General features: G+C 43.3%; 13 protein-coding genes and 24 non-coding genes across 37 annotated transcripts; 9 read left to right on the top strand and 28 right to left on the bottom strand. All coding sequences in view use genetic code 2, as the record gives it.

Moving 5' to 3' along the window:
• KEF38_t22 lies at positions 1-72 on the top strand. The gene has a single exon. It is a non-coding gene; the product is annotated as a tRNA-Pro (tRNA).
• KEF38_t21 lies at positions 71-142 on the bottom strand. The gene has a single exon. It is a non-coding gene; the product is annotated as a tRNA-Thr (tRNA).
• On the bottom strand, positions 143-1,283 carry CYTB. Its single transcript has one exon. Coding sequence (NP_007094.1; cytochrome b) is annotated over positions 143-1,283 (1,141 nt in total).
• Positions 1,284-1,288: 5 nt separating this feature from the next.
• Positions 1,289-1,357, top strand: KEF38_t20. The gene has a single exon. It is a non-coding gene; the product is annotated as a tRNA-Glu (tRNA).
• On the top strand, positions 1,358-1,876 carry ND6. Its single transcript has one exon. A coding sequence (NP_007093.1; NADH dehydrogenase subunit 6) covers positions 1,358-1,876, from the start codon at positions 1,358-1,360 to the stop codon at positions 1,874-1,876; it is 519 nt and encodes a 172-aa protein.
• ND5 lies at positions 1,873-3,696 on the bottom strand. Its single transcript has one exon. A coding sequence (NP_007092.1; NADH dehydrogenase subunit 5) covers positions 1,873-3,696, from the start codon at positions 3,694-3,696 to the stop codon at positions 1,873-1,875; it is 1,824 nt and encodes a 607-aa protein.
• Positions 3,697-3,699: 3 nt separating this feature from the next.
• Positions 3,700-3,772, bottom strand: KEF38_t19. The gene has a single exon. It is a non-coding gene; the product is annotated as a tRNA-Leu (tRNA).
• Position 3,773: 1 nt separating this feature from the next.
• On the bottom strand, positions 3,774-3,842 carry KEF38_t18. Its single transcript has one exon. It is a non-coding gene; the product is annotated as a tRNA-Ser (tRNA).
• Positions 3,843-3,911, bottom strand: KEF38_t17. The gene has a single exon. It is a non-coding gene; the product is annotated as a tRNA-His (tRNA).
• ND4 lies at positions 3,912-5,292 on the bottom strand. The gene has a single exon. Coding sequence (NP_007091.1; NADH dehydrogenase subunit 4) is annotated over positions 3,912-5,292 (1,381 nt in total).
• On the bottom strand, positions 5,286-5,582 carry ND4L. Its single transcript has one exon. A coding sequence (NP_007090.1; NADH dehydrogenase subunit 4L) covers positions 5,286-5,582, from the start codon at positions 5,580-5,582 to the stop codon at positions 5,286-5,288; it is 297 nt and encodes a 98-aa protein.
• On the bottom strand, positions 5,583-5,652 carry KEF38_t16. Its single transcript has one exon. It is a non-coding gene; the product is annotated as a tRNA-Arg (tRNA).
• ND3 lies at positions 5,651-6,001 on the bottom strand. The gene has a single exon. A coding sequence (NP_007089.1; NADH dehydrogenase subunit 3) covers positions 5,651-6,001, from the start codon at positions 5,999-6,001 to the stop codon at positions 5,651-5,653; it is 351 nt and encodes a 116-aa protein.
• Positions 6,002-6,073, bottom strand: KEF38_t15. Its single transcript has one exon. It is a non-coding gene; the product is annotated as a tRNA-Gly (tRNA).
• On the bottom strand, positions 6,073-6,858 carry COX3. Its single transcript has one exon. A coding sequence (NP_007088.1; cytochrome c oxidase subunit III) covers positions 6,073-6,858, from the start codon at positions 6,856-6,858 to the stop codon at positions 6,073-6,075; it is 786 nt and encodes a 261-aa protein.
• ATP6 lies at positions 6,858-7,541 on the bottom strand. Its single transcript has one exon. A coding sequence (NP_007087.1; ATP synthase F0 subunit 6) covers positions 6,858-7,541, from the start codon at positions 7,539-7,541 to the stop codon at positions 6,858-6,860; it is 684 nt and encodes a 227-aa protein.
• Positions 7,535-7,699, bottom strand: ATP8. The gene has a single exon. A coding sequence (NP_007086.1; ATP synthase F0 subunit 8) covers positions 7,535-7,699, from the start codon at positions 7,697-7,699 to the stop codon at positions 7,535-7,537; it is 165 nt and encodes a 54-aa protein.
• A 1-nt stretch (position 7,700) lies between these two features.
• Positions 7,701-7,776, bottom strand: KEF38_t14. The gene has a single exon. It is a non-coding gene; the product is annotated as a tRNA-Lys (tRNA).
• On the bottom strand, positions 7,777-8,467 carry COX2. Its single transcript has one exon. Coding sequence (NP_007085.1; cytochrome c oxidase subunit II) is annotated over positions 7,777-8,467 (691 nt in total).
• Positions 8,468-8,480: 13 nt separating this feature from the next.
• On the bottom strand, positions 8,481-8,552 carry KEF38_t13. The gene has a single exon. It is a non-coding gene; the product is annotated as a tRNA-Asp (tRNA).
• A 3-nt stretch (positions 8,553-8,555) lies between these two features.
• KEF38_t12 lies at positions 8,556-8,626 on the top strand. Its single transcript has one exon. It is a non-coding gene; the product is annotated as a tRNA-Ser (tRNA).
• On the bottom strand, positions 8,627-10,177 carry COX1. Its single transcript has one exon. A coding sequence (NP_007084.1; cytochrome c oxidase subunit I) covers positions 8,627-10,177, from the start codon at positions 10,175-10,177 to the stop codon at positions 8,627-8,629; it is 1,551 nt and encodes a 516-aa protein.
• A 1-nt stretch (position 10,178) lies between these two features.
• Positions 10,179-10,248, top strand: KEF38_t11. Its single transcript has one exon. It is a non-coding gene; the product is annotated as a tRNA-Tyr (tRNA).
• On the top strand, positions 10,247-10,315 carry KEF38_t10. Its single transcript has one exon. It is a non-coding gene; the product is annotated as a tRNA-Cys (tRNA).
• A 32-nt stretch (positions 10,316-10,347) lies between these two features.
• KEF38_t09 lies at positions 10,348-10,420 on the top strand. The gene has a single exon. It is a non-coding gene; the product is annotated as a tRNA-Asn (tRNA).
• A 1-nt stretch (position 10,421) lies between these two features.
• KEF38_t08 lies at positions 10,422-10,489 on the top strand. The gene has a single exon. It is a non-coding gene; the product is annotated as a tRNA-Ala (tRNA).
• Positions 10,490-10,491: 2 nt separating this feature from the next.
• KEF38_t07 lies at positions 10,492-10,562 on the bottom strand. Its single transcript has one exon. It is a non-coding gene; the product is annotated as a tRNA-Trp (tRNA).
• Positions 10,561-11,607, bottom strand: ND2. Its single transcript has one exon. A coding sequence (NP_007083.1; NADH dehydrogenase subunit 2) covers positions 10,561-11,607, from the start codon at positions 11,605-11,607 to the stop codon at positions 10,561-10,563; it is 1,047 nt and encodes a 348-aa protein.
• Positions 11,608-11,676, bottom strand: KEF38_t06. Its single transcript has one exon. It is a non-coding gene; the product is annotated as a tRNA-Met (tRNA).
• Positions 11,677-11,678: 2 nt separating this feature from the next.
• KEF38_t05 lies at positions 11,679-11,749 on the top strand. The gene has a single exon. It is a non-coding gene; the product is annotated as a tRNA-Gln (tRNA).
• KEF38_t04 lies at positions 11,747-11,819 on the bottom strand. The gene has a single exon. It is a non-coding gene; the product is annotated as a tRNA-Ile (tRNA).
• Positions 11,820-11,822: 3 nt separating this feature from the next.
• ND1 lies at positions 11,823-12,797 on the bottom strand. Its single transcript has one exon. A coding sequence (NP_007082.1; NADH dehydrogenase subunit 1) covers positions 11,823-12,797, from the start codon at positions 12,795-12,797 to the stop codon at positions 11,823-11,825; it is 975 nt and encodes a 324-aa protein.
• Positions 12,798-12,874, bottom strand: KEF38_t03. Its single transcript has one exon. It is a non-coding gene; the product is annotated as a tRNA-Leu (tRNA).
• KEF38_r01 lies at positions 12,875-14,555 on the bottom strand. The gene has a single exon. It is a non-coding gene; the product is annotated as a 16S ribosomal RNA (ribosomal RNA).
• Positions 14,556-14,627, bottom strand: KEF38_t02. Its single transcript has one exon. It is a non-coding gene; the product is annotated as a tRNA-Val (tRNA).
• Positions 14,628-15,578, bottom strand: KEF38_r02. The gene has a single exon. It is a non-coding gene; the product is annotated as a 12S ribosomal RNA (ribosomal RNA).
• Positions 15,579-15,647, bottom strand: KEF38_t01. The gene has a single exon. It is a non-coding gene; the product is annotated as a tRNA-Phe (tRNA).
• Positions 15,648-16,575: the final 928 nt, after the last annotated feature.

Raw genomic sequence — 16,575 nt, 5'->3', positions numbered from 1 at the left:
CGAGAAAATAGTTTAGTTTAGAATTCTGGCTTTGGTAGCCAGGGGTGAGAGTTAAAATCTCTCTTTTCTGGGCGCTAGGGAGGAATTTAACCTCCGATCTTCGGATTACAAGACCGATGCTTTTAGGCTAAGCTACTAGGGCAAGCTCATTTTAGTGCTTTATTTTCTAACCATCCTGCTAGTGGCATAAAAATGAGGAATAGTGCGAAGTATAGGACGGATGCAATTTGTCCAATAATGATGAAGGGATGCTCTACTGGTATGCCTCCAATTCATGTTAGGATAATTATGTCCGCTACTAGGGTTCAGAATAGGAATTGGGTGATGGGGCGGAATGTTAGTCCTCGTTGTTTTGAGGTGTGTAGTAGTGGTACTACTATTAATACCAGAATGGAGAATAGGAGTGCAAGGACACCTCCGAGTTTGTTTGGAATTGATCGTAGGATGGCGTAGGCAAATAGGAAGTATCATTCTGGTTTGATGTGGGGTGGTGTAACTAGAGGGTTTGCGGGGGTGAAGTTTTCTGGGTCTCCTAGTAAGTTAGGGGAGAATAGTGCTAGTAGTGTAAGAGCTAGGAGTATAATTACGAACCCAAGGAGGTCTTTGTATGAGAAGTACGGGTGGAAAGAGACTTTGTCTGCGTCTGAGTTTAGTCCGATCGGGTTGTTTGATCCTGTTTCGTGGAGGAACAGCAGGTGGATGATGGTTGCGGCGGCAATAACAAATGGTAGTAGGAAGTGGAATGCGAAGAATCGTGTTAGTGTTGCATTGTCTACTGAGAACCCACCTCAGATTCATTGGACTAACATGTCTCCCATGTATGGTACGGCAGATAGGAGGTTTGTGATTACTGTGGCGCCTCAAAAGGATATTTGTCCTCATGGAAGAACATAGCCAACGAAGGCTGTTATCATGACTAGTAGTAGAAGGACTACACCAATGTTTCAGGTTTCTTTGTAAAGGTATGATCCGTAGTATAGGCCTCGGGCGATGTGTATGTAGATGCAAATGAAGAAGAATGATGCTCCGTTGGCGTGTACATTACGGATTAGTCAGCCGTAATTTACGTCTCGGCAGATGTGGGTAACAGATGAGAATGCGGTTGAAATGTCTGAGGTGTAGTGTATGGCTAGGAATAGGCCGGTTAAAATTTGGGTAATTAAGCATAGTCCTAGGAGGGATCCAAAGTTTCATCATGCTGAGATGTTGGATGGTGTTGGTAGGTCAACTAGTGCGTCGTTAGCGATTTTAATGAGAGGGTGTGTTTTTCGTAGGCTTGCCATTAGTGGTTCTTGTAGTTGAATAACAACGGTGGTTCTTCAAGTCATTGGTCTCGGTTAAAGTCTGAGCAAGAATTATGACCTATTTTATGTTTTTGTTATTAATAGCTTTGGTTGTGGGCTTAGTTGCTGTTGCTTCTAATCCTACGCCTTATTTTGCTGCTCTTGGTTTAGTGGTTGCAGCTGGGGTTGGGTGTGGGGTATTGGTTGGTCATGGAGGTTCTTTTTTATCTTTGGTTCTTTTCTTAATTTATTTAGGAGGGATGCTTGTGGTTTTTGCTTATGCAGCTTTGGCCGCCGAGCCTTTCCCGGAAGCTTGGGGGAGTCGTTCTGTGTTGGGTTATGTTTTAGTTTACTTATTAGGAGTTGGTTTAGTGGCAGGGATTTTTTGAGGGGGCTGATACGAAGGTTCATGGGTGGTTGTAGATGGGTTAAAGGAATTTTCTGTTTTACGTGGGGATATTAGTGGGGTAGCTGTAATGTATTCGTCTGGTGGGGGTATGTTGGTTATTTGTGCTTGGGTATTGCTTTTAACCTTACTTGTTGTGTTGGAGCTTACTCGGGGCCTGAGTCGTGGAGCTCTTCGTGCGGTTTAAAGGAGCACGGGGATGGTGGCCAGGATTAGAGTTAGGAGGAAGATGGTTAGGTATGTTTTGATCATTCCTCGTGTGATGTCATTTGTAATTTTTGCTATGGCTATTTGTGTGAGTGCTAAACCTTTCGGCCCAACGGTTTCGAGTCATGTTTTGTCTAGTTGGGTGGCGGCTGATTGTCCTAGAGTAAGTTTAAGTTTTGGAATAAGTCGGTGGATAATTATAGGGTAGAATCCTAATATGTTTGAGAAGTGGTGTGTGGAGATTATTGGGGTGATTTTTACTTGTTTGCTTGTTAAATTGGCTAGTTCTATGGCTACTAGCAAGCCTGCAATTGTTACTATGAGGGCTGCTATTTTTAAAGTGATTGATATTGTTATGATTGGTGTTTTTATTGGTGGGAAATTTTGTGTAATAATGAGTCCTGCAATAATGCTTCCTCAGGCAAGTCGTTTGATGGTGTTAATTACTAGTGGGTTATTTTCGTTGATTGGAGATAGGGGCAGGAATCGTGGGGTTCCTATAATTACAAAGTATACTAGTCGAAAACTGTATACTGCGGTGAATGATGTAGCGATTAGTGTTAGGGTTAGGGCTCAGGCGTTTAGGTAGGAGGTGTTTAGGGCTTCAATAATTGCGTCCTTTGAGAAGAATCCTGCTAGGAAGGGGGTTCCTGTTAAGGCTAGGCTGCCAATTGTAAAATAGGTTGAGGTGGCGGGCATAATGTTGAATAGGCCTCCTATTTTTCGGATGTCTTGTTCGTCATTTAGGCTGTGAATGATCGACCCTGAACACAGGAAGAGCATTGCCTTGAAGAAGGCATGGGTGCAAATGTGGAGGAATGCTAGTTGTGGTTGGTTTAGTCCGATTGTAACTATTATTAGTCCTAGTTGGCTGGATGTTGAGAAGGCTACAATTTTTTTGATGTCGTTTTGGGTTAGGGCGCAGGTGGCTGTAAATAGTGAGGTTAATGCTCCGAGGCAGAGGCAGGTTGTTAGGGCTAGTTGATTGTTTTCTATGCGGGGGTGAAGGCGGATTAGTAGGAAAATTCCTGCGACGACTATAGTACTTGAATGGAGTAGGGCGGATACTGGTGTAGGGCCCTCCATGGCGACCGGGAGTCATGGGTGGAGGCCAAATTGGGCTGATTTTCCTGTTGCCGCTAGGGCAAGTCCTATTAGGGGAATTGTTATATCAAAGTTTTTTGACAGGGCAAAGATTTGTTGAATTTCTCAGGAATTAAGGTTTATTGCTAGTCAGGCTATAGTTATAATTAGTCCAATGTCTCCTACTCGGTTGTAAATAACAGCTTGGAGAGCCGCGGTGTTGGCGTCTGCTCGTCCATGTCATCATCCGATGAGTAGGAATGATATGATGCCTACGCCTTCTCAGCCGATAAATAGTTGGAATATGTTGTTGGCTGTAACTAGGATAATTATGGCTACTAGGAATGTGAGTAAGTATTTGAAGAATCGGTCAATGTTGGGGTCGGAGTGTATATATCATAGTGCGAATTCTAAAATTGATCAGGTGACGTATAGGGCGATTGGGACGAAGATTAGGGAGTAGTGGTCGAATTTGAAACTGATGTTTACGTCAAATGCTTGGGTGTTTATTCATTGTCAGTTCGTAATAATGCCTTCTGTTTTTAGGTTCAGGAAAATTATAAGGGGCAGGAGGCTGACGAAGAATGCAGAGCTAACGGCAGTTTTGGTTATACCTGCTATGTTGGAGTCTTGCTGGTTAGGGTTTAATGTGGTGAGTAGGGGGTAAACTAAGATAAAAAAGATTAGAAGGAGTGATGAGTGTATAATTAGTGTCATTTTAGCTTCCACTTGGATTTGCACCAAGAGTTTTTGGTTCCTAAGACCAACGGATGAACTGTTATCCTTTGAAAGCGCAAGGAAGCCACGGATTTTAACCATGGAATGTAAGGATTAGCAGTGCTTACTATTTTCTGTTCTTCCTTGGTGAGTAAGGGGACTTTAACCCCTGTTTTTAGAATCACAATCTAATGTTTTAGTTAAACTATACTTACAATAGCATCATCCTCACATGAGTTCCGGTTTTGTTACTAAGAGGATAACAGGGATTAGGTGTAGAGTTATTAGTAGGTGTTCTCGGGTGTGGAATGGTTGAAGGCCTATAATATGGTTTGGTGTTGGGCCCCGTTGTGACATGAGGAACATGTATAGGGAGTAGCCAGCTGTGATTAGTGTTCCCAGGCCAGTGAGTAAAATTGTTCAGGGGGATCAATTGAATAATGTTGTGATGATTATAAGTTCTCCTATTAGGTTGGGTAGAGGCGGGAGTGCTAAGTTAGCTAGATTTGCGATAAACCATCATACTGCAGTTAGTGGGAAAATTACTTGTAGACCTCGGGCGAGAATTATTGTTCGGCTATGGGTTCGTTCATAGGCTGTGTTGGCTAAGCAGAAAAGTGCCGAGGATACTAGTCCGTGAGCAATTATTAGGATGATTGCTCCTGAGAATCCTCATGGGGTTTGAATTAGGATTCCTCCTGCTACTAATCCTATGTGGCTAACGGATGAGTAAGCGATTAGTGACTTTAGGTCTGTTTGTCGGAGGCAAATTGATCCGGTTATAATGATTCCTCAGAGGGCTAGGATAATAAATGGGTAGGCGAGTTCTTTTGATAGGGGGTCTAGTATTACTATTATACGTATTATTCCGTATCCACCAAGTTTTAGTAATACTGCTGCTAGTACTATCGATCCTGCTACGGGGGCTTCTACGTGTGCTTTTGGTAATCACAGGTGGACACCATATAGTGGTATCTTGACTAGGAATGCGATTAGGCAGCCAGCTCATCAAAACATGTGACCTCAAGAGTTGAGTTGTAGGGGTTGTGAATATTGTAGTACAAGTATTGATAGTGTACCTGTGGATTGTTGAAGAAGGAGTAGGGCGACTAAAAGCGGAAGGGATCCTGCTAGAGTATAAAATAAGAAGTAGGTCCCGGCGTTAAGGCGTTCGGTTTGGTTCCCTCAGCGGGTAATAATAATGAGGGTTGGAATGAGTGTGGCTTCAAATATGATGTAGAATATAATGATTTCTGTGGCACCGAATGCTATGATCAGAAAGGTTTGTAGTAAGGCAAGGAGTGTGATGTATAGCCGTTCCCGGCTAATTGGTTCGGGATTAATATGGTTTTGGCTGGCTAGGATTATAAGTGGGAGTAGTCAGCATGTTAGGACTAATAGGGGGGTTAATAGTGGGCCTTTGGCTAGGTATATGTTGGAGGAAGTTCACCCAGTTTCGGATGTTCATTTCAGTCATGTTAGGCTGATGGAGGCAATTAAGAGGCTGTGTGCAGTTGTAGTTGTCCACAGTCATTTAGGGGAGGTTAATCAAATTGTTGGAAATAATATGATTGTAGGGATTAGTACTTTTAGCATTGTAGGAGATTAAGGTTTTGTAGCCGGTCGGTTCCGTGAGTGCGAGCGGTAGCAACTAAAAGTGCTAAGCCGGTGCTAGCTTCACAAGCAGAAAAGGCCAGTAGTAGTATAGGGGCTGTTGAGAATCCTGTGGATTCAAATTGTAATGCTCATAGGGCTAGTGCAATGAATAGGGACAGTATTATTCCTTCTAAGCATAGTAGCGCGGAGAGTAGGTGGGTTCGGTGGAATGCTAGTCCCATTAGACCTAAAATGAATGCTGAGCTAAAGCTGAAATGTACGGGTGTCATAAGGGGGTCATGGAATTAAACCATGATTTTCTGAGCCGAAATCAGAGGTCTTGTTTTGGACTAACTCCCTATTCTGCTCATTCTAGGCCGCCTTGTGTTCATTCATAAATTAGTCCTAGAGTTAATAAAATTAGAACTGTTGTGGCCCAGAAGAATGTTCCGGTGGGGTTGTGGAGTTGGTCTCCTCAGGGCAGTGGGAGGAGGAGGGCAATTTCTAGATCGAAGAGTAGGAATAGGATTGCTACTAGGAAGAAGCGTAGGGAAAATGGTAGTCGGGCAGATCCTAGTGGATCAAACCCGCATTCGTATGGTGATAGTTTTTCTGCGTCTGGATTTATTTGTGGTAGTCAAAAGGATACGGTTGCTAGAATTAGGGATAGGGCCACGGTAATGGTTAGAATAGTTATAATTAGATTCATTATCTTTCCTTGGGGTTTAACCAAGACTGTGTGATTGGAAGTCACTTGTACTAACTTTGATACTAGAAAGATTATGAGCCTCATCAATAGATGGATACGTAGAGGAACAGTCATACTACGTCGACAAAATGTCAGTATCAGGCAGCGGCTTCAAAGCCAAAATGGTGTTCAGATGTAAAGTGGTATTGGATTTGGCGAAGAAGGCATACTGCTAGGAAGGTTGATCCAATAATAACATGGAGACCATGGAATCCTGTGGCTACGAAGAATGTTGAACCGTAAACCCCATCTGCAATTGTGAAGGGTGCTTCATAGTATTCCATGGCTTGGAGGGCGGTGAAGTAGAGTCCTAGTAAAATGGTTAATGCTAAGGATTGAATAGCTTGTTTTCGTTCTCCTTCTATGATGCTGTGATGAGCTCATGTTACTGTGACTCCTGATGCTAGTAGAACGGCTGTATTAAGGAGTGGTACTTCGAAGGGATCTAGTGGTGTAATTCCTGTGGGAGGTCAGCATCCTCCTAATTCTGGTGTTGGTGCTAGGCTTGAGTGGTAGAAGGCTCAGAAAAATCCTAGGAAGAAGAATACTTCAGAGGTGATAAATAGGATTATTCCATATCGTAGCCCTTTTTGTACAGGCGGTGTGTGGTGGCCTTGGAAGGTCCCTTCTCGGATAATGTCACGTCATCATTGATATATGGTAAGAAGTAGGAGAATTAGTCCTAGAGTTATTAATGTTGTTGAGTGGAAGTGGAATCAGATTGCTAAGCCGGATGTTATTAGAAGGGCAGCGATAGCTCCGGTTAGTGGTCATGGGCTTGGATCAACTATATGATAGGCATGTGCTTGGTGGGCCATTAAACGTTTTCTTGTAGATATAGGCTTAGAAGAAGTACAAATACATAAGCTTGGATTATTGCGACTGCAACTTCTAGTAATGTGAGGAGGAAGAGTACGGCAGCGGTTAGGATTGCTACTGTTGGTATTATTGGTAGGAGAACAAATACAGCTGTGGCGATGAGTTGGATTAACAGGTGACCTGCGGTTAGATTGGCTGTTAGTCGGACTCCCAGGGCTAGTGGGCGGATAAGTAAGCTAATTGTTTCGATGATAATTAGTACGGGGATCAGTGGAATGGGTGTTCCTTCTGGTAGTAGGTGTCCTAGGGCAATTGTTGGTTGATTTCGTATCCCAATAATTACAGTAGCGAGTCATAGAGGCACGGCAAATCCCATATTGAGTGATAGTTGTGTTGTGGGTGTGAAGGTATACGGTAGTAAGCCAAGCATATTAATTGTAATTAGGAAAATTATTAATGAGGCTAGTAGTAGTGCTCATTTATGTCCTCCTACATTTAGTGGTAGTATTAGTTGGTTAGTAAATCGGTTGATAAATCATCCTTGGATCGTGATGAGCCGGTTATTAATTCATCGAGCTGGTGGGGTTGGGTAAAGTACTCAGGGTAGTGCGATTGCGACAGCGATATTAGGAATTCCTAGATATGATGGGCTTGCAAATTGGTCGAAAAAGCTTACTATCATGGTCAGTCTCAGGATTCAGTTTTGTGTTTTTCAGCACTTACTGGGGTTGGTTCATTTGGTGAAATATGGCTTAAGATTTTAGTTGGAATAATAGTTAAGAAAATTAGTCAAGAAAATACTAAAATTGCGAATCAAGGGCCGGGGTTTAATTGTGGCATTTCACTAGAGGTGGTCGGGAATCACCAATCTTTGGCTTAAAAGGCCAACGCTTTGTCCAATATTTAGCTTCCTAGCGAGGCGTCTTCTAGTATTAATGAGGATCAGTTTTCGAAGTGTTCGAGAGGTACTGCTTCAACTACAATTGGTATAAAGCTGTGATTAGCTCCACAAATTTCAGAGCATTGTCCGTAAAAGACCCCTGGGCGTGAGGCAATAAAGGCGGCTTGATTTAGTCGTCCTGGGACTGCGTCCATTTTTACGCCAAGGGATGGAACAGCTCAAGAATGTAGCACGTCTTCAGCAGATACTAGGACACGGACTGGGGATTCTATTGGAACAACTATTCGGTGGTCTGTTTCCAGAAGTCGGAATTGTCCGGGGGCAAGGTCTTGGGTTGGTACTATATAGGAGTCGAATCCTAGATTTTCATAGTCTGTATACTCGTAACTTCAGTATCATTGGTGTCCTATTGCTTTAATTGTCAGGTGAGGGTCGTTAATTTCGTCTATAAGGTACAGGATGCGTAGGGAGGGCAGGGCGATTAGTACTAAAATGACGGCTGGTAGAATGGTTCATACGATTTCGATTTCTTGGGAGTCTAGAATATATTTATTAGTAAGTTTAGTTGATACCATTGCAGTAATAATATATAAAACTAAAGTGCTAATTAGGAGCACAATTATTAATGCGTGGTCGTGGAAGTGAAGAAGTTCCTCTATAACGGGTATGGCCGCGTCCTTGAAACCTAGTTGCGTTGGGTGTGCCATTAAGTCTTGGGGTTAAGACATGCAGGGATTTAACCTACGATTTCACCTTGACAAGGTGATGTAATTTACGTTTTACTAATGTCTTTAGAAGGAAGTGACAGAGTGGTTATGTGGCTGGCTTGAAACCAGCATATGGGGGTTCAATTCCTCCCTTTCTCGTTAATTTGATTGAATTTGAACGAATGCTGGTTCCTCGTATGTGTGATAAGGAGGAGGGCAGCCGTGAAGTCATTCTACATTTGTTGCTGTTAGTTCTACAGATAGTACTTCTCGTTTAGCGGCGAAGGCTTCTCATAGGATAAATAGGAATATGATTACTGCTACTAGGGAAATTAGCGATCCAATGGATGATACTGTATTTCACAGGGCGTAGGCATCTGGATAGTCGGAGTATCGCCGTGGCATAGCGCTAAGGCCTAGGAAGTGTTGTGGGAAGAACGTGAGGTTAACTCCAATAAACATAACTCCAAAGTGGATTTTTGTTCAGGTGCTGTGGAGAGTATATCCAGTTAATAGGGGGAATCAATGCACAAAGGCTGCCATAATAGCGAATACAGCACCCATTGATAGTACATAGTGGAAGTGTGCTACTACGTAGTAAGTGTCGTGAAGGACAATATCAAGTGATGAATTGGATAGGACGATCCCTGTGAGTCCCCCTACTGTGAATAGGAAAATAAACCCTAGAGCCCATAGTATTGGTGTTTCTCATTTAATGGATCCTCCGTGGAGTGTGGCTAATCAGCTAAATACTTTTACACCTGTTGGAATTGCGATAATTATTGTTGCGGATGTAAAATATGCTCGAGTGTCTACGTCTATTCCAACAGTGAACATGTGGTGAGCTCACACAATAAACCCTAGTAGACCGATCGCCATCATGGCTCAGACCATTCCTATGTAACCGAACGGTTCTTTTTTGCCTGAATAATAGGCTACAACATGGGAGATGATACCGAATCCTGGGAGGATGAGAATATAAACTTCTGGGTGGCCGAAGAATCAGAATAAGTGTTGATAAAGGATTGGGTCTCCTCCTCCTGCCGGGTCAAAGAATGTGGTATTAAGGTTTCGGTCTGTTAGGAGCATTGTAATTCCTGCGGCTAAAACAGGTAATGATAGAAGGAGCAATACGGCGGTTACAAGCACGGATCAGACGAACAGGGGTGTTTGGTATTGGGAGATGGCTGGGGGTTTCATGTTGATGGTTGTAGTAATAAAGTTGATTGCCCCTAGAATTGATGAAACACCTGCTAGGTGAAGTGAGAAAATTGTTAGGTCTACTGATGCTCCTGCGTGGGCTAAGTTCCCTGCAAGAGGTGGGTATACGCTTCATCCTGTTCCAGCTCCAGCTTCAACACCAGAAGAAGCTAGGAGTAGAAGGAATGATGGGGGTAGTAGTCAGAAGCTTATGTTATTTATTCGTGGGAATGCTATGTCTGGGGCTCCGATTATTAGTGGTACAAGTCAGTTTCCAAATCCTCCAATAAGGATAGGCATTACTATAAAGAAAATTATTACAAAGGCGTGGGCAGTCACGATAACGTTATAAATTTGGTCATCACTGAGAAGCGACCCGGGTTGGCTAAGTTCGGCCCGAATGAGGAGGCTTAAGGCGGTTCCTACTATTCCGGCTCAGGCACCAAATACAAGATAAAGGGTGCCAATGTCTTTGTGGTTGGTAGAGAAGAATCAGCGCGTGATTGCCACAGGTAGGGTAGCCGAGTGCTTAGGCGGTGGGTTGTAGCCCGAAGACAGAGGTTTGAGTCCTCTTCCTATCAGCTCCGTGGTGAAGAACACATTGGATTGCAAATCCGAAGACGCAGATTAATACTCTGCCGGGGCTTTTCCCGCCTTACTGAGTTAAACGGCGGGAAAAGTAGATGGATGCTCGCTGGCTTGGGCGTTTAGCTGTTAACTAAAAGTTTGTAGGATCGAGGCCTTCCCATCTAGTAAGGCCTTAGCTTAATAAAAGTGTCTGATTTGCAATCAGAGATGCAAGTTAATATCTTGTAGGCCTTAATCAGGGATTAGAAGATTTTCACTTCTACTTAAAGCTTTGAAGGCTTTTGGTCTAATGTTATCCTAAATCCCTAGGTGGTTAGTATTAGGATAGCTGGGGCTATTGGTAGGAGTCCGAGGGCGGCTGTGGTAAATAGGGCTAAGGGTAGAGAGGTTTGGGTTGTTTGGGTTCGTCAGGGGGTTGTTGAGTTAATCATATTGGGGGAAATAGTCAGTGTTATTGCGTACAGTAGGCGTAGGTAGAAGTATAGGCTAATTAGGGCGGTTAGGGCTATGGCTGTGGCAATAATTGGGAGGTCTTGTTTTGTTAGTTCTTGTAGAATTAGTCATTTTGGTATAAATCCTGTTAATGGTGGTAGGCCTCCTAGTGAGAGTAGGACTAGGGCAGTTGTTGATGTCAGGATAGGGCTTTTTGATCAGGTTGTTGCGAGTGTGCTGATTTTGGTTGTTAGTGATATTTTTAGGGTCAGGAATGCTGCGGAGGTTATGATAATATATGTTCCTAGTGCAATTAGGGTGAGTTGTGGGGCGTATTGGATTACAATAATTATTCATCCTATGTGTGCGATTGAAGAGTAGGCCAGGATTTTTCGTAGTTGGGTTTGATTTAATCCCCCTCATCCTCCAACTAATGTGGATGAAATTCCTAATAGTGTTAGTAGCAGTGGGTCGATGGTTTGTGCTGTTTGGATAATAAGCGCTAATGGGGCGAGTTTTTGTCAGGTAGATAGGATGAGTCCTGTTAGCAGGTCTAATCCTTGTAGAACCTCTGGTATTCAGAAGTGTATTGGTGCAAGTCCAATTTTAAGTGCTAAGGCAGCTATAAATATTGTGCTGGCGATGGGGTTCGACAGGTCATTGATGCTTCATTCTCCTGTTATTCAGGCATTTGTTGTGCTTGCGAATAGGATTATTGCCGCGGCGGTGGCTTGGGTTAGGAAATATTTTGTAGTTGCTTCTACTGCACGGGGGTGGTGATGTTGTGCCATTAGGGGGGTGATTGCTAGCGTATTAATTTCTAGGCCCATTCAAGCTAGGAGTCAGTGAGAGCTAGCAAAGGTTAGGGTGGTTCCTAGCCCTACGCTGCATAATAGGGTTGCGCGCCGATATGGGTTCATTGGCGGAGGAGGGACTTTAACCGTCATGTTCGGGGTATGGGCCCGAAAGCTTTATTAGCTGACCCCGCCTTTAGAAAGTGGTGTAAAGGAAGCACCAAGAGTTTTGATCTCTTGAGTATGGGTTCAATTCCCTTCTTTCTAGGAACTGAGGGGATTTTAACCCCTGTAATTCACTCTATCAAAGTGGTCCTTAGGTGCTCAGGCAAGTTCCTTAATTATAGTTGTGGAGGGAGCCCTGCTAGTGCAATTGGTAGGGCAGTGTGTCATAGTACAAAGGCGAGTGTGAGGGGAAGGAAGTTTTTTCATACTAAGTGTATTAGTTGGTCGTATCGGAATCGTGGGTACGAGGCTCGTACTCATAGGAATATAATAGAGAGTAGTGCGGCTTTAGTTATGAGATTAATTGTCGTAAGTTCTGGTACGCTTGGAATATGTGAGGCTCCTAAAAATAGGACGGCTGAGAGGGTATTTATTAGAAGGATGTTGGCGTATTCGGCTAGGAAGAAGAGTGCAAAGGGTCCGCCTGCATATTCTACGTTGAAGCCGGATACTAGTTCTGATTCTCCTTCTGTTAAGTCGAATGGTGCTCGGTTTGTTTCGGCTAATGTTGAGATATATCATATTGCGGCTAAAGGTCAGGCGGGGATGAGAAGTCAAATGCTTTCTTGGGTGATGTTAAATGTTTGTAGGGTATATCCTCCTGAGAAGATAATTACGGATAAGAGGATTAGTCCTAGGCTAACTTCATACGAAATTGTTTGGGCTACGGCCCGTAGGGCTCCGATTAATGCATATTTTGAATTTAATGCTCATCCTGACCCTAGGATTGAGTATACCGCAAGGCTTGACAGGGCTAGAATAAATAGGATTCCTAGGTTGAGGTCAGTTACTGGGTGGGGTATAGGTATTGGTGCTCATAAGGTTATGGCTAGGGTTAATGCAAGTACTGGGGCGGCTAGGAATAGGAATGGGGATGATGTGGATGGGCGGACGGGTTCTTTGATGAAGAGTTTTACTCCGTCGGCGATGGGTTGTAGTAGTCCGTAGGGGCCTACCACGTTTGGTCCTTTTCGTAGTTGCATATATCCTAGTACTTTTCGTTCAATTAGTGTTAGGAAGGCTACTGCTAGAAGTACAGGTACGATATAGGCTAGAGGGTTGATTAGGTGAGTTATTAGGATGTTTAGCATAAACTGGGAAGAGGATTTGAACCTCTGGGTAAAAGGGCTTAGGCCTTTCGCAATTTACCATGCTCTGCCACCCAGTATGTCCTTATTTTGGCCAGCTGGGATTTTGGCTCTCCCTTTATTTTATTTATTTGTTTTCATAAATTAGGGGTGGGGCGTGCTTTAAGTATGGGCCCCTCTTTTCCGATCCTTTCGTACTAGGAAAAGTAGCGTTACAGATAGAAACTGACCTGGATTGCTCCGGTCTGAACTCAGATCACGTAGGACTTTAATCGTTGAACAAACGAACCCTTAATAGCGGCTGCACCATTAGGATGTCCTGATCCAACATCGAGGTCGTAAACCCCCTCGTCGATATGGACTCTGGGAGAGGATTGCGCTGTTATCCCTAGGGTAACTTGGTTCGTTGATCGGCTATGTGTTAGCCGGATCATATTTGGTCAGATGTTCTGTGCTTAGAGATGTCTCTCTTGGTTTTAGGAGGTTTTCCCAGTCCACCTGGAGGCTTTTCTTTCCTCCGTGGTCGCCCCAACCGAAGGTAAAATCTCATGATCCACAAGGTTTTTGCTTTTTATTGAGTTGCTTAACGTGGTTGAGTTTTGTACCTTAAGCTCCAAAGGGTCTTCTCGTCTTGTAGTATTATACCCGCTTCTGCACGGGTAGATCAATTTCACTGACTTGAAAGGGGAGACAGTTAAGCCCTCGTTTAGCCATTCATACAGGTCTCTATTTAAAAGACAAGTGATTGCGCTACCTTTGCACGGTCAAAATAACCGCCGGGCCGTTGAACTTGTAGTCACTGGGCAGGCTGGACCTCCTATACTTGGTTCGTTGCAGGAGGCGATGTTTTTGGTAAACAGGCGAGGCTTGTGTTTGCCGAGTTCCTTCCTTTTCTTTTAGTCTTTCCTTTAGGGCACTCCAGTGTGGGGGTAACGATAGCTTAGTTGTGGATTTTTCTTGGGTTTTTTTGTAATTCACATTGCTCTCTTTGATTGAGTTCGTTAGTTGCCAATGGTTGGTCCGGTTTGGCTTACACTTGTTCTTGGAAGAAGGGCGGGCCTTCTTGTTACTCATTTTAGCATAATCTCTTCCATGGGGGCATGGGTTGGCCTAATAGTATTTAGGGGAGTAAGATTTTTTATCGGGATAATAAACTTTTTTCTGTCTGAGCTTTAACGCTTTCTGTTTAGATGGCTGCTTTTAGGCCCACTAGAACAGTATGTTTTATGTATTATGATCTTTATCCTCCTGGAAAGGTTGTGTCCTTTGTTAAAGGGGCTGTACCCCCTTTAACTAACTCTCATGTGTTTCTCTTAGTCTTGTTTTGTTTGTGTGATTTGAGGTGCACGAGGCTGAACTTCTATTCATTTCTTAGGCAACCAGCTATCACCAGGTTCGGTAGGTCTGTCACTTCTACCCGGAGCTCTTCCCACTCTTTTGCCACAGAGACGGGGTGGGCCATAATAGGCTGTCTCGGGGTAGCTCACCTGGTTTCGGGGTTTCAAACTAAAGGTCTCTTTGCTTGGGTGTACTGGCTAAATCATGATGCAAAAGGTACGAGGTTTAATCTTTGCTTTTTAGTGCTTATATGGGTTATTTCATTTCTCTTTCAGCTTTCCCTTGCGGTACTATTTCTATCGCTTTGTGGAACCTTTTCTGTCTCCCATACTCAGGTAAAAAAATGGTTTAGTTTTTGGTGTCAGGCTTATTTTGTTTTATTTATATTGTTTAGTTATTAAGTAGTTAAGCTAGCTGTTTGGCTCAGGGCGATCCAATTTGCATGGATGTCTTCTCGGTGTAAGTGAGATGCTTGACTAACTCAGCCACACCCTGGGTTTGATCCAAGTGCACTTCCGGTAACTTACCGTGTTACGACTTGCCTCCCCTTGTCAGTGCTGTTGTATTATGTATTTTTGGTGCGTTTTGACAGGGGAGAGTGACGGGCGGTGTGTACGCGTCTCAGAGCCGGGTTCAAAAGGGACACTCTACTTCCCTTTTACTACTAAATCCTCCTTCAAGCATTGTTTCATGGTGCATGTTCGTAATATTCTATATTAGAAAATGTAGCCCATTTCTTCCCACTTCATGCGCTACACCTCGACCTGACGTTTTGGGTTGTGCCCATTTTGCTTACTTTTATTACCTTCACAGGGTAAGCTGACGACGGCGGTATATAGGCTGGGGTGGCTAGAAGTGGTGAGGTTGAACGGGGGTTATCGGTTCTAGAACAGGCTCCTCTAGGGGGGTCTGAGACACCGTCAGGTCCTTTGGGTTTTAAGCTAATGCTCGTAGTACCCTGGCGGACATCTAATTGTAGCTGGATGTCTGAGTTTACGGCTGAGCATAGTGGGGTATCTAATCCCAGTTTGTTTCTCAGCTTTCGTGGGGTCAGGTGGGTTTATTAAAGTTACTTTCGTATTAGGGCTTCGGACTCCTAGAAGCGTATGACGGCCAAGGGGCCATTTGACTTTATTTTTGTTTATCCTTAACCACCCTTTACGCCGTTGTAATATCAACTAGGGCCTCTCGTCTAACCGCGGTGGCTGTCACGAGTTTTACCGGCCCTCTTAACACTAACTGAGTCAAGTTTTCACTTATGGCTTAATGTTTATCACTGCTGAATTCCTTGGGGGTGTGGCTTGGCTAGGCGTCTTGGCTAATGTTTGTGCCTGATGCCCGCTCCTCGTCCCGGGTGGGGGGATTGAGGGCATATTCACTGGGTTGCGGAGACTTGCATGTGTAAGTTGAGTTAGAGCTGATAATAAGGTCGGGACCATGCCTTTGTGCATGCGGAGTTTCTTAGGACTCATCTTAGCATCTTCAGTGCTATGCTTTGTGTTAAGCTACGCTAGCTGATTAATTATATTAGAGTATTTAGTGTCGAGCCTCTTTTTGGGGATTTTTGGTAGGGACTTTTAGGTAAGTGGTAAGTTGCGGTTAAAAAAACCGATCGATATATATATATATATATAATGGGATGCCAATTTATACCTCAACTCGTTGGTTCACACGTTCTTGGTCCTCCTTGGTTTCGGGGTTTGACAAGGATAACAGCATTGCCTGACGTAGGGGGGTAAGGGGGGTTTGTCGCGCAAAAAACCAAAGGGGGCACTATGTAAGGATAAGTTGAACTAGAGACAGATATATTATGCACTTGAGATAAAAGTATGTAATTCTTAAATTATGTCTTACGATAATTAATATATATTATCACATACAAGGAAAATGTTCAACCTTAATTTAACATTTGAGCCTGCACTCTGAAATGCCAGATGAAAGGAAACCAATAAAAGATACCCTATGCATATAAAAGAATGCTCGGCATGGGGGGTAATGCAACGTATGTACTACACCATTAATCAGATGCCAGTATAATTATAAGAGGGTGGAATATTACAGTTATGTACCTGAAATGAGGAACCAGATGCCAGTAATAGTTCATATTGTGTACCCCCACAATTATTGTCCTTGATTCTATCATTCATGATATGCCTTTATATAAACTGGTTGGTGGTCTCTTACCTACATTAATATGTTTGAATAAAATTATAGTTGATTATTTCAAGGAAAAATTTGAGGACAAATTTTTGGGGATTAATATATTACTCAAGTTCAAATAATAGAATTTGTGAGTCTTAATGATATGCTTTATGCCCACCTTAATATTATGTACCTGCTTTATGGTTAAAATAGTGAGTTGGTGATAATACATATATGTACTAATACATTAATGTAATATTATGCATAATATGTACTATACCATAAAGGGAGTGCTACCTCC

Source organism: Cyprinus carpio, mitochondrion (genome assembly GCF_018340385.1).
Source record: "Cyprinus carpio mitochondrion, complete genome".
NCBI lineage: Eukaryota > Metazoa > Chordata > Actinopteri > Cypriniformes > Cyprinidae > Cyprinus > Cyprinus carpio.
The sequence above is the reverse complement of the archived record's forward strand: the minus strand, read 5'-3'. Positions and strand labels throughout refer to the sequence as shown.